The 12,326-nt window shown below is 52.1% G+C and overlaps 1 protein-coding gene across 3 annotated transcripts in view; it reads left to right on the forward strand.

Moving 5' to 3' along the window:
- SDK2 (sidekick cell adhesion molecule 2) overlaps positions 1-12,326 on the forward strand; it is a 261,630-nt gene that overhangs the window by 184,456 nt on the left and 64,848 nt on the right. For all 3 annotated transcript variants that reach the window (XM_058704552.1, XM_058704550.1, XM_058704551.1), the window contains 5 exons: positions 1,136-1,303; positions 2,256-2,358; positions 8,519-8,695; positions 8,944-9,080; positions 9,663-9,810. In XM_058704552.1, coding sequence (XP_058560535.1) covers positions 1,136-1,303; positions 2,256-2,358; positions 8,519-8,695; positions 8,944-9,080; positions 9,663-9,810 — 733 coding nt within the window. The remainder of the gene's footprint in view (positions 1-1,135; positions 1,304-2,255; positions 2,359-8,518; positions 8,696-8,943; positions 9,081-9,662; positions 9,811-12,326) is intronic.

The raw sequence follows: 12,326 nt of genomic DNA on the forward strand, positions 1-12,326 counted from the left end.
AGCCAGCGAAGCTCGGGCGGTCCCGCCCTCGGTGGCTCCTCCGCGGCTCTACACCTCGCCTTCCCAGCTCTCCCCGTGTGCACACACGTGTGCATGCACCTGCAGTCACTCCCTCGCACCTCCCAAGTCTGCGTGGAGGAAGCTTCTCCCTAGGACTCACCTGCCCCCCTCCCCCGGGCCTCCCCACGCCGCCCCCCGCGGCTCAATTTCTCCACCTCCTTATATACAAGAAAACCTGCCCCTTCGTTCCGCTCGTCGCCTGCCGCCCCACGAAGGCCCCGGCTTCGGTTTGGCCCGCCGCTGTCTTCCTGGGGCCCAGGCCGGAGACTGACACATGGTAGCTGCTCAATAAATATTTGTGGGGTGAGTGGAGGCACAGCCAGGCGCGGGTATGGACACAAATAGACACGCTCACCCGACACGCTCACTGGTTCAGCGTTCCTGCCCGTGGGTGCAAAGGGAGACACCCACGGGCTTGCACATGAAGATACCCCTCTGCACAGACAGGTGGGATTGTCTTTAAAATAGATACAGTCTCGGGCTCATCTCCCTCCCTCACCCCCAGGCACCAGGCCTCCCCAGGTCCCACCGCAGAGGGAGGCCTGGCCCACCCTGTCCTAGTCCACCCCTCCCCCGCCACCGCTCCTTGCTGCTCCCCCCCCCCCCCCCGCCCATCACTTCCCTCCGCTCCCCTGAAGGTGACTCTCCAGAAGCATCCTGCCGCAGGATGCCCGTCACCACCTTGTCAGAGCTGTCTGCCCCCTCCCCCCCCCCGGCCCGGGTGCCAGCTGTCTCCAAGAGCTGTGCCTGGCTGCTCCAGGAGACCGTCCCTGGCCTTCTCCGGCGAAGGGCAGACGGCGCGGTGGGTGGAGAGAGAGAGACGCCAGGAGACCCGGGCTCTGTGACCGAGTGCCCTCGTGCCTGTCACCACGTCAGAAACCCCCCTGGGCCTCCACCCCCACCCCAGCCCTGCCCCCACCTCCGCGGCCCTCCCAGTCTTTCTCAAGCTGGTGACCTGCCCGAGACCACCTGCCCGGAGCCGCCGGGGAGAGGGCTCGCGCCGTGTCAGAGTGCCGGGGGCTGCGTGGACGCGCACAGCCGGCCGCACCCCGAGCCCACCCCGTGTCGCCCTCAGGGGAGCGTATCCTGGCCAGCGGCTCCGTCCAGCTGCCTCGATTCACGCTGCTGGAGTCGGGCAGCCTGCTCGTCAGCCCCACGCGCATCTCCGATGCCGGGACCTACACCTGCTTGGCCACCAACTCTCGGGGGGTCGACGAAGCCTCGGCTGACCTGGTCGTGTGGGGTGAGTGCGCACAGTGCCTTCACACGTCCGTGCGTGAGTGTGTGCCGAGCACAGTGTCCCCCTGCCGGCACCTGCACACCCGCACGTCGGTCCCGCCGGGGGCGCTTCTTCCGAGAGAAGGGCTCGGACGAATGAATGACTGCAGAGGGAAGGCCGGGCTTCTGCCGATGGTGCCACGAGAGCGAGGGCTCTCGCCGCGCGTGGCCGAGTGAGAACAGAGAGGCGGTGGGCAGCTGTCTTCAACGTTAGGGCAGCAGTCAGCACCCCCGTTCCGTAAAAGGCCAGAGAGTAACTATTTTAGGCTGCGTGGGCTGGACGGCCTCTGTCCCGACTCCTCGACTGACTTTCCTGTTTCAGCAAGGAAGCAGCCAGAGGGCACGGCTGGGTTCCGATGCTAATGGCTTTGGCAGCCAAAGAGGCTACCGGCCAGACTCGGCCCCCGACCGTAGTGCTCTGAGCCCTGCTTTAAGGAAGCGAATCAAGCCCCTTGTGCGGTCAGATTGCACCACTGGGGATCCACGCCCAAGACAGACGTGCCTGCGGGCCACCTGGGGAGGCTGAACACCCATGGGCTCGAATGCCGTGCAGCAGGGGATGCTGTTTTTACGCTGGCTAGACCACCGATGTGCTGGGACCATGGGCCCCCGATCACCCTCAGATTTCCGTTTGTGTATCCCTCACTCGGGTTCGTGGGGGCAGGATTAAACGAGCCCCCGCCACGAATGTGGCTTTCAAGAATTCAAGTACCACGGAGTCACATAGTTCCCTTAACGCTCTGGGACATCGGCTGCGGGAGACCTGTCCACGCGCGGGGCCTGCCTCCGCCTACCCGTCGAACTCAGCCACTCGGGCTCGGTTTACCCAAAGGCGCCCTTCCCACACACCTGCATCTCACCTGTTACTCCGGCTCTACACCCCCTTCTCACCACCCTGTCTCCCTGCCCTCTTTCAGCCCGGACCCGCATCACCAAGCCTCCCCAGGACCAGAGTGTCATCAAGGGCACCCAGGCCTCCATGGTGTGCGGAGTGACCCATGACCCCCGAGTGACCGTCAGGTACTCCCTCTGCTGTGACCCCATGGAGGCAAAAGGGGAGGGCAGCTTGTGGCCAGTATCACTGCCAAAGCAGCCGGCAGCGAGGCTGGAAGGGGCCGGCCACTGACGCCACTCGGGAGTCCTGGCCCCCACGGCTCTGGAGGCAGCTGCATCCTGGGGCGCCATCTGGTGGCCATTGGGCATATGACAGTCTAACAGCCACACCAAATGCCCACCCCTCACCGCCGGAAGCCAAGGTTGCCCGTAAGGGTTTCTAGACTTTTTGACACACATCCATCCTCGGCCAATCCACTGCGGGCCTCCAGTTTGAGAAACACCTCCTCGAACATTAAACATTGATATTTAGGGCAGTCGTCATGTGCTGCCGGCACAAACGCAAGCAGTGAGCCTTGAAATCACAGAGATGTAGTTAATATGTTGTCAACACATGATTCAGAATATGCTTATTCCTGGGATTATTCAATTTTTGGAAAAAAAAAATATACCAACCATAAAAATGTTCTCCAAGAGAACCCACATGTTCCTCCCCATAGAATACCGCTGTGAGTCTCAGTTCTATACATAAGTAGCTATAATTTTAGCACCCATTAATTTAAAAATTTTATAATAAAAAAAACTGGTTAATTCAGTAACACTTTAAAATAAGTTGGCGTTTTATTTATTAAAATGTCATCTATTATTTGGAAAATACTTGCATATTTTATTCATTCTCTAGACGATTCTTTTTTTTTTAAGTTTCTTTATTTTTGAGAGAGAGAGAGAGCACAAGTGGGGAAGAGGCAAAGAGAGAGAGGGAGACACAGAATCTGAAGCGGGGTCCAGGCTCCAAGCTGTCAGCACAGAGCCTGATGCAGGGCTTGAACTCATGAACCGTGAGATCATGACCTGAGCCGAAGTCGGACACTTAACCGGCTGAGCCACCCAGGCGCCCCCATTCTCCAGACAGTCCTTCATTGACAAAGGGATTTGTGGATCTCTTGCAATATAGCCGCAGGCCCACCTTCCAAGGACCTCCAGGGACCCACAGATGGAAAACTGTGTTCTGATGCACTGGAGGGGTCCTCGCCTCAGAATGGAATTCTCCATGTAGTGCAGTTTTTTCTAGATGGGAAGAGAGAGAACAGAACTGGTCCCTCAGCATTTGCAGCCTGTGCCCAAAGTCACCCCACATCTCCCACCCCTTCCTTGGACTTGAAAACCCTGTCCCAGCTTCAGGGAATACACATGGGGCTCCCTGACCAGACAGGCTAGGAAGGACCCAAGCAACCAAATCAAATAAAGTGGCGGAACAGTTTCCAGAACAGTCTCAGGAGAGAACTCTTCCGTTTGGTATCCGAGGCCAGATCTAGACCCACTCTGAGAAATCCAGCCGGGCAACGATGACTGCTAATCCGTATTTCTGTTGGCCTTTTTTCTTACTGCATGGCTAATAGATATCCTGTATAGAAGGAAAATATAGAAAATGCAGATAAGCCCCAAAAACTGGGGAGGGAGAGAGAGAGAGAGAAAAAAAAAGAAGGAAAAAAGTAAGTTTACCTGTTTCTCTCAGAGATAGTAATATTTGGGTGTCATTTGTAAAAAACTGGAAACACAATTCCTTAGTCTGTTTCCAGGTTTTTACAAATGACACCCAAATATTACTATTTGGTAAGAACCTTAAGAACCTATTGTGACTCTCTTTCCCTGTCGATGAATATTTTCATATAAACTCCATTACATGATTCTTCACATGTCCATTGTGTGGCTGTAATGGAATTTATGTTACCAATTCCCTAATGCTGGATATTTGGATTGTTTTTTAATTTTGCTAATATTAAGAAACATAACGATCCACATCCTTGTAATTATTTTTGCACGGCTTTGATTTCCTGAGGACTATTTTTTTTTAATTTGTTTAATGTTTATTTATTTTTGAGAAAGAGAGAGACAGAGACAGAGAAAGAGTACAAGCAGGGGAGGGGCAGAGAGAGAGGGAGACACAGAATCGGAAGCAGGCTCCAGGCTCTGAGCTGTCAGCACAGAGCCCGACGCAGCGCTCGAACTCACGGACTGTGAGATCATGACCTGAGCTGAAGTTGGACGTTTAACTGACTGAGCCGCCCAGGTGCCCCCATCTAATATCATTTAAAATCACTCGTCAAAATTGTTTAATAGCCAGCTATATAATAACAGATAATTTTGGAAAATTTATACCCTGAGTTCAATGAACCCACTGGTTGTTTTTTTTCCTTTCTTTCTTTCTTTCTTCCTTCCTTTCTCCCTTCCTTCCTTCCTTTCTCCCTTCCTTCCTTCCTTTCTCCCTTCTTTCCTTCCTTTCTCCCTTCCTTCCTTTCTTTCTTCCTTCCTTCTTTCCTTCCTTCCTTTCCTCTTTCTTTCTTTCTTCTTTACTCCTTCCTTCCTCCCTTCCTTCCTTTCTTCCTTCCTTCCTTTCTTCCTTCCTTCCTCCCTTCCTTCCTTCCTCCCTTCCTTCCTTTCTTCCTTCCTTCCTTTCTTCCTTCCTCCCTTCCTTCCTCCTTTTCTCCCTTCCTTCCTTCCTTCCTTCCTTCCTTCCTTTCTTTCTTTCTCCCTCCCTTCCTTCCTTCCTTTCTTCCTTCCTTCCTTTCTTTCTCCCTTTCTTTCTTTCTTTCTTTCTTTTCTTTCTTTCTTTCTTTCTTCCTTCCTTCTTTCCTTCCTTCCTTCCTTTCTTCCTTCCTTCCTTCCTTTCCTCTTTCTTTCTTTCTTTCTTTCTTTCTTTCTTTCCTTTCCTTTCCTCCTTCCTTCATTCCTTTCCTTCTTCTTTCTTTCTTCCTTCCTTCCTTCCTTTCTCCCTTCCTTCCTTTCTTTTATTCTTTCTTAACTTTCTATTGTGGAAAATTTCCAAGATAGGCCAGAGTAGAGAGACCAGTGTCATTAAGTCTCATATACCCACCTCTCAGCCTCAGTGATTGTCAGCACTTTGCTCACCTGATTTTGCCTATCCCCCTCCCCCACTACACACACACACACACACACACACACACACACATACACTTTTTTTACTGCAATATTTTTTTAATGTTTGTTTATTGTTTTTGAGAGAGAAAGAGTGCATGCACATGCTCGTGAGTAGGGGAGGGGCAGAGCAGGGAGACAGAGGATCCAAAGCAGACTCTGCACTGCCCACAGCGAGCCTAACGCGGGCCTCGAACTCACGAACTGTGACATCACGACCTGAGCTGAAGTCGTATGCTTAGCCAACTGACCCACCCAGTCGCCCCTAACTGCGATATTTTAAAAGCAAATATTAAGCATGTAATTTCACCTTTACATATGTCAGTGTGCATTTCTTACCTAAAAGGACTTTTCTTTAAACATAACAACAACCATGTCCCTGGTCACACCTAACACAATGAGCAATCAATCCCTTGATGTCTGCTGATACAATGGCCCTGATTATCTCAGAGGTGCCTTTTTAAAAGTTGGTTGGTTGATGGGGCGCCTGGGTGGCTCAGTCGGTTAAGCGTCCGACTTCGGCCCAGGTCACGATCTCCCGGTTCGTGGGTTCAAGCCCCACATCGGGTTCTGTGCTGACAGCTCGGAGCCTGGACCCTGCTTCGGATTCTGTGTCTCCCTCTCCCCCTGCTCCTCCCCCACTCACACTCTGTCTCTCTCTCTCTCAAAAATAAACATTACATAAATAAATAAATAAAGGTGGGTTGGTTGAACTCAGCATCCACCCAAGGTCTGCACATTGCTTTTGGTGGGTGTGCCTCCTTTCTACATAGTCCCCTCCCCCTCCTTTTTATTCTTGTTTTCATTGTTGCTTTGTTTACATGCAGTTAATTAGTTGGAGAGACCAGGTTCTACAGGACAGAGGTCCAGCTAACTTGTTCTGTAAAGGGCCAGAGAGTACATGTTTTAAGCTTTGAGGGCTATATAGCTTTTGTCACAGCTCTTCGAGTCTGCTTTTGCAGTGCAAAAGCAGTCACAGGGAGTGTGCAAACAAGCAGGCATGTTGTGTTCCAATAAAACTTTATTTACACAAATAGGTGGTGGGCCATTGTTGGCCGATACCCACTGTAGAAGGCCCCACCTTCTGGGTTGGGCTAGCTGCTTTTTCGTGGTGTGGTACGCTTGTACTTCGATCCCTGGTATTTCTAGTTAGATTCAAGGAACTGGCTGATCAGATTCGGGTTCAGTTGTTGGGGCATAAACACTCCACGGGTGGTAATCTATGCTTCCCAAAACACCACCTCCCAGGGCAAAAGATGTCTGCTTGCCATGAGCTGTTTTTTTTTTTCTTAATTTTTTTTAAGTTATTTTTGAGAGAGAGAGAGAGAGAGAGAGAGGAAGAGAGCATGAGCCAGGGAGGGGCAGAGAGGGGGCAGGTACAGAGGCTCTGAAGCAGGCTCTGTGCTAACAGCAGAGAGTCCGATGCGGGGCTCGAACTCACAAGCCGTGAGATCATGACCCGAGCTGAAGTCAGACTCTTAACCTCCTGAGCCACTCAGGGGCCCCTGCCATAAGCTGTTTCTTATGCAGGAATTGTACTCATGCCGTCAGTGCTGGCACAGATGATTCTTTTCTAGCTATGGAGATGAATTGAAGGTGATTCCTTCTGACAATTTGTAAATATGTATAAAAAGCCTTAAAATTTAACTCAGCAATTTCACTGCTGAAAACGTATCCTCGAGGAAATGATTTAGCACGTATGAAAATACGTTACTGCAAGGATGTTCATCGCAGCATTAACTATAATATCGACAAACAAGGAGCTAAGCTGGTCACCCAACATTATGGGAACGATCGCAGAGCAATCATGTGGGAAGCACCGTGCAGCTGATAAAAACCATGGTGTGGAAGCAGCCCATTTAAAAGAGTTTGTGACATTTTGTGGGGCGGGAAAGCAGCTTTAAAGTCAGGATGGATGGATAGATAGCTAGATATTGTTTACGTACATGTGCTGTAAGAGTCAAAGTGCATAATGATGACTAACTTCTATTGATCCCTTGCCACGCTCCGGGCACTTCTTGGAGCATTTTATATTAACTCACACAATCCTTAGAGCAACCTTATAAAGCGGGTGGTATTATTTTCCTGGTATGACAGATGAGGACACTGAGGCACAGGGAGGGTAAATAAACACACCCAGGATCACAAACGCTGGTAAGTGGCCAAGGCAACATTTGACCAGGGAATCTGAATCCAGAACATAGAAACACTGTGGTACCATGCCCATTGGGGCAGGAGGGAAGAGTCTGGAAGGTATATGCTCAGCTGTTAATCATGGTTACCCATTATGGGAAAGCTTCTCGGTTTTCCTGTATTTTTTTTTTTTCCTATTTGTATTTGCAATTCCCTGATTTTTTTTTTTTTTAAACCTAGCTTTAAAATATTACAGGCTCATTCTCCCTAGCAAACTTGCATTCTCTAACACAGAGAGTTCTCTCGCATCCTTGTGGCTCAGGCCACCCTGTCCCCAGCTGAGCGAGTGATGGGTCATGTACAGAGTGGCTCAGTCCCCATCCTGTTCCCAGCACCCTGGCCAACCTTGCTGGGGGGCAACAGCAGGACGTGCTCCCTGGAGCTGGCACCCCACGTTATGTTGACAGTAATAGTTGTATTTCCTCAAGAATCATTCCAGAGGGGATATTTCTTATTGTCAGGCCCGGGCGTGTGTGTAATTTCTCAAGTCCCCCTTTGTACTGACTGACCGAAGCTAAAGTGATTTTTTGGACACTGAAGTCAATTTGTCACAGTGATGCATTGATCTAATGATTCCCCTCATAAAACTAATTCCAAAATGCAGTCTGTGCGGAAACGTTAATTCTTTTTCCAGCTGTAATCTTTTAACCTCTTCGGAAGATTACCTTTTGCCGGCTCTTTTGTGCTGGCTGCTTGGCAGTCGCTTCTGGCCAAAAGCAACACGGCTCTGACCTAGACCTGAGATAGAGGTGTGACGGCTTCGTGTGCTAACCCTCCCGGACGGAGCACCTGCCACGGGGACGGTGGGCTGGGGGCTGATCGGGTGCCCACCGTGCTCCGGCCCCAGACCAGCCCCGGGGCAGGGGGGAGGCGGGTGGGGAAGTGGGGGGGACTCTGCCTCCTTTGGAACTCTCCTCCAGACCCGCCCTGGGCTGAGCCCCGGAAGCGCCCCCTAGTTCCCTACCTCTCTTTACTGACTGGTTCTTCTTACTCTCAGGTATGTCTGGGAGAAGGATGGGGCCACCCTGGGCATGGAGAGCAACCCCCGCATCCGTCTCGATAAAAACGGCTCCCTGCACATCTCGCAGACGTGGTCGGGGGACATCGGCACCTACACCTGCCGGGTGCTCTCAGCCGGGGGCAATGACTCTCGAAGTGCCCACCTGCGCGTCAGGTAAGGGGGCAGCCTGCCCGGGCCCCCCCCCCAACCGCAGCTCAGTGAGGCCTTCTGTCAAAAGCAGAGGAGTCTGGGGACAGGTAGGACAGGTAGGCCCGTAAGCCAGGGAGCAGAGCCTCCAGGTGGCCGGCCCGAAGGCCGAGCTTGGCGGCTGAGGCATCTCGAAGTTCAGTCTGAGCCCTGGTCCCCGTGTGTCACCTGACTCCAGACCTCACAGCCCGCCCCGCCACACCTCTCTCCCCCAGGCAGCTGCCCCACGCCCCCGAACGCCCTGTGGCGACCCTCAGCACAGCGGAGAGGCGGGCCATCAACCTGACGTGGGCCAAGCCCTTCGACGGCAACAGCCCCCTGCTTCGCTACGTCCTGGAGATGTCAGAGAACAGTAAGGCTTCCCGCCGCAGCCAGCCGGAGGCACGGGCTCAGGGAGGCGGCCCGGGGCCGGGATCCAGCTCCCCCACATCCCAGTTCTCTGCCTTTGAGCAGACCTTCTGGAGGCCTCCGCGTCCCTGCAGAACGAGCGATGGCATCCGCCTCCTCCGGCCGCTGTGGCCGTTGAATGAGATCATGTCTGTGAGGTGCGGGACTCAGGACCTGCCTCTCTAGAGCCTCCAAGGCCGTGGCGACTCTTTTTCTTCTTTAGCCTCCAGACTGGGAACTGCAGAATTAACAGGCCTTGTTTCAGGGGCATTTTCAATACAGTTTGCCTGGAGCTCATCGATTCGAGGGGGGGAGAAAAAAGATAGAAAAGACACCTGCCATCTCTGTTCCCATGAGTCCTTGCTCCCTCCCCAGGACCCTCCAACCCCCTGGGACACGTGGGCTAAGGGGACCCAGGAAAATGATGTGACCAGCCTCTGCCGGATTGAGCTGGGGGAGGCGCACCTCTGCTGGCCCAAACGGGGCTGGGGGTAAGGAACACGGCCCCCCGGATGTCCACCTCTGCCTCCACCCTCTGTCCTTGTAGATGCCCCCTGGACCGTGCTCCTGGCCAGCGTGGACCCCGAGGCTACCTCCGTGATGGTCAAGGGCCTGGTGCCCGCGCGCTCCTACCAGTTCCGTCTTTGTGCCGTCAACGACGTGGGGAAGGGACAGTTCAGCAAGGACACGGAGAGGTGAGGGGAGCAGGTGCTCTCGCCCTGTGGGTCTCGGCGACCCCATTGGCCGGCGGGGCTGAGGGGGGCTGCCTACGGCCGAGACCAGTATGGCCACGCGGGGCCCGCTGTGTGCAAATCCTGGGGGCTTTGGTGTCCACCTCTGTCGAAAGGGGTAGCATCACTCACACCTGCCTCACAGGGAGGCCGCCAAGGTGAAAGGTCACCCGGGGGAGGTGCCGTGAGCAGTGCCCGGGGCAGGATCAGCACCGATTTAATGGTCCCTCTCACTGGGAGCCGAGCGAGTTCAAAGATTCCCCTCGCTCTGCTCTGCCTCCCCTATCGGCCGCCGTCACTGTTACGTGCACGTGACAGATGTCCGTATCCAGTGACTTGCAAGACGCCAGGTCTGGTTAAGCTTTCGGCGAGGCTGCTTTAAAGATGATGAAAATTGAGGAAAAACAGAGGGTTGTCCATTTTCGAGCATCACCCGGTAATACCCGCTTCCGTAGGAGGCGACTGATTCTGGCCACTTAAGTCCTGTAACCAGGTGGTCACCTCTGGGGAGAAAGAAGCCATGCAACAAGGGGCCAGAGTGACGGTGACACAAATCCCATGCACCAAAGCATTCCTTTTCTTATGTTTCTCTTCATTTTTTCCAGATGTATTGAGATTCTAATTGACATGTGACACGGTGTGAGTGAGTTGAAGGCACAATGTTTTGATTCGATACACTTGTATGTTCCCATGTGATCAGCACCACAGCGTTAGCTGACACGTCCATTTCTTTTTTGTGGTGAGGACACTTTCGACCTCCTCTCTGAGCAACTTTTAAGTAGACGATACGGCATTTTCAGCTATCATCCCCAGGCTATACTTCAGGTCCCCAGGATTTGTTAAGCTTATAACTAGAAGGCTGTAGCCTTGACCAGTATCTTCCCATGTCCCTCCCTCACTAGCTCTCGGTAACTACCACCCTCCTCTCTGTTTCTCTTAAATTCAGCTTTTGTAGACCCCGCGTACGAGATCGCACAGTGTTTGTCGGTGCAAATGGTCCTTCTTTCTCATAGCTGAATAATATTCCATCGTATGCATCTATATCTGCCTGATGGACCCATCCAGTGACAGATACGTAGGGTGTTTCCACATGCAGACAGATCTTCGAGATCCTGTGTTCATCTCCTGTGGATGGATGTTTTAAAAATTTGTTTTTAATGTCTGTCCTATTTTTGAGAGAGACAGAGTGCAAGTGGGGGAGGGGCAGAGAGAGCCAGAGTCCCAGAATCCAAAGCAGGCTCCAGGCTCCGGGCTGTCAGCACAGAGCCCGACGCGGGGCTCGAACTCATGGACCGCGAGATCATGACCTGAGCTGAAGTTGGACGTTCAGCCGACTGAGCCACCCAGGCGCCCCATCCTGTGGATGGATTTTTTAATCTTTTGTGGGGCTGCCATTTTGTTTTCCACACTAACAGCACCCGTTTACGTTCCCACCCACTGTGCGCGAGGGTTCCCTTCTCTCCACATCCCTGACAATGCCTGTTCTGTCTTGTCTTTTCGATTTTCCATGACAGCTGATTTACCAGGTGTGGGGTGACACCTCACTGGTTTTCATTCACATTTCCTTTTCACCCACCTGTTGGTCATCTGTGTGTCTTCGTGGGGAAAATGCCTGTTCAGATCTGCCTATTTCTAGATCGGGTTGGGGTTTTTTGTTGTTGGTTTTTTGGGTTACTTACTTATTTATTTATTGCTATTGGGTTGTATGAGTTCTTTATATATTCTGCATATTAGCCCCTTATCAGATATATGGTTTGCAGATTTAGCGTTTCATTTTGTTGGTTGTTTCTTTTGTCGTGCAGGAGCTTGTTCATTTCCTGTGGTCCCACTGACTTATCTTTGCTTTTATTGCCTGTGCTTTGAGTGTGGTCTCCTGGAACCCACTGCCCAGACCAACATCAAAGAGCTTGTCCCTATGTTTTCTTCCAGGAGTTTGACAAGTTAGGGTCCTACGATTAAGTCTTTAATTTTTTTTTTCGTTGTTCTCCTTTAGATTTCCAGCTGATTCGATGTTTTAAGTTTATTTATTTATTTGGAGAGAGAGCGCGCGCACGTCGGGGAGGGGCAGAGGGAGAAAGAGAGCAAGAATCCCGAGCAGGCTCCACGATGTCAGCGCAGAGGCTGACGTTCGGGGCTCCGACTCATGAACCGTGAGATCATGACCGGAGCCCAAACCAAGAGTCGGACGCTCAACCAACCGAGCCACCCGGGCACCCCGTTTTTGAGTTAATTTCTGTGACTGGTGTAAGCTAGGGGTCTGGTTTCATTCCTCTGCATGTGGGCTGTCCAGTTTTCCCAACACCGTGTATTAAAGAGACTTTCCTTTCCACACTGAGAAGAATTAATATCGTTAAAATGTCCGTGTTACCCAAAATGTCCATGTGTAAATTCAGTGCAGCCTCTATCAAAATTCCGATGGCGTCTTTCACAGAATTAGGAAAAAGAAAAAAACAGTCCTCAAATGTGTTTGGAGACACAAA

Source organism: Neofelis nebulosa, chromosome 16, assembly GCF_028018385.1.
Source record: "Neofelis nebulosa isolate mNeoNeb1 chromosome 16, mNeoNeb1.pri, whole genome shotgun sequence".
NCBI lineage: Eukaryota > Metazoa > Chordata > Mammalia > Carnivora > Felidae > Neofelis > Neofelis nebulosa.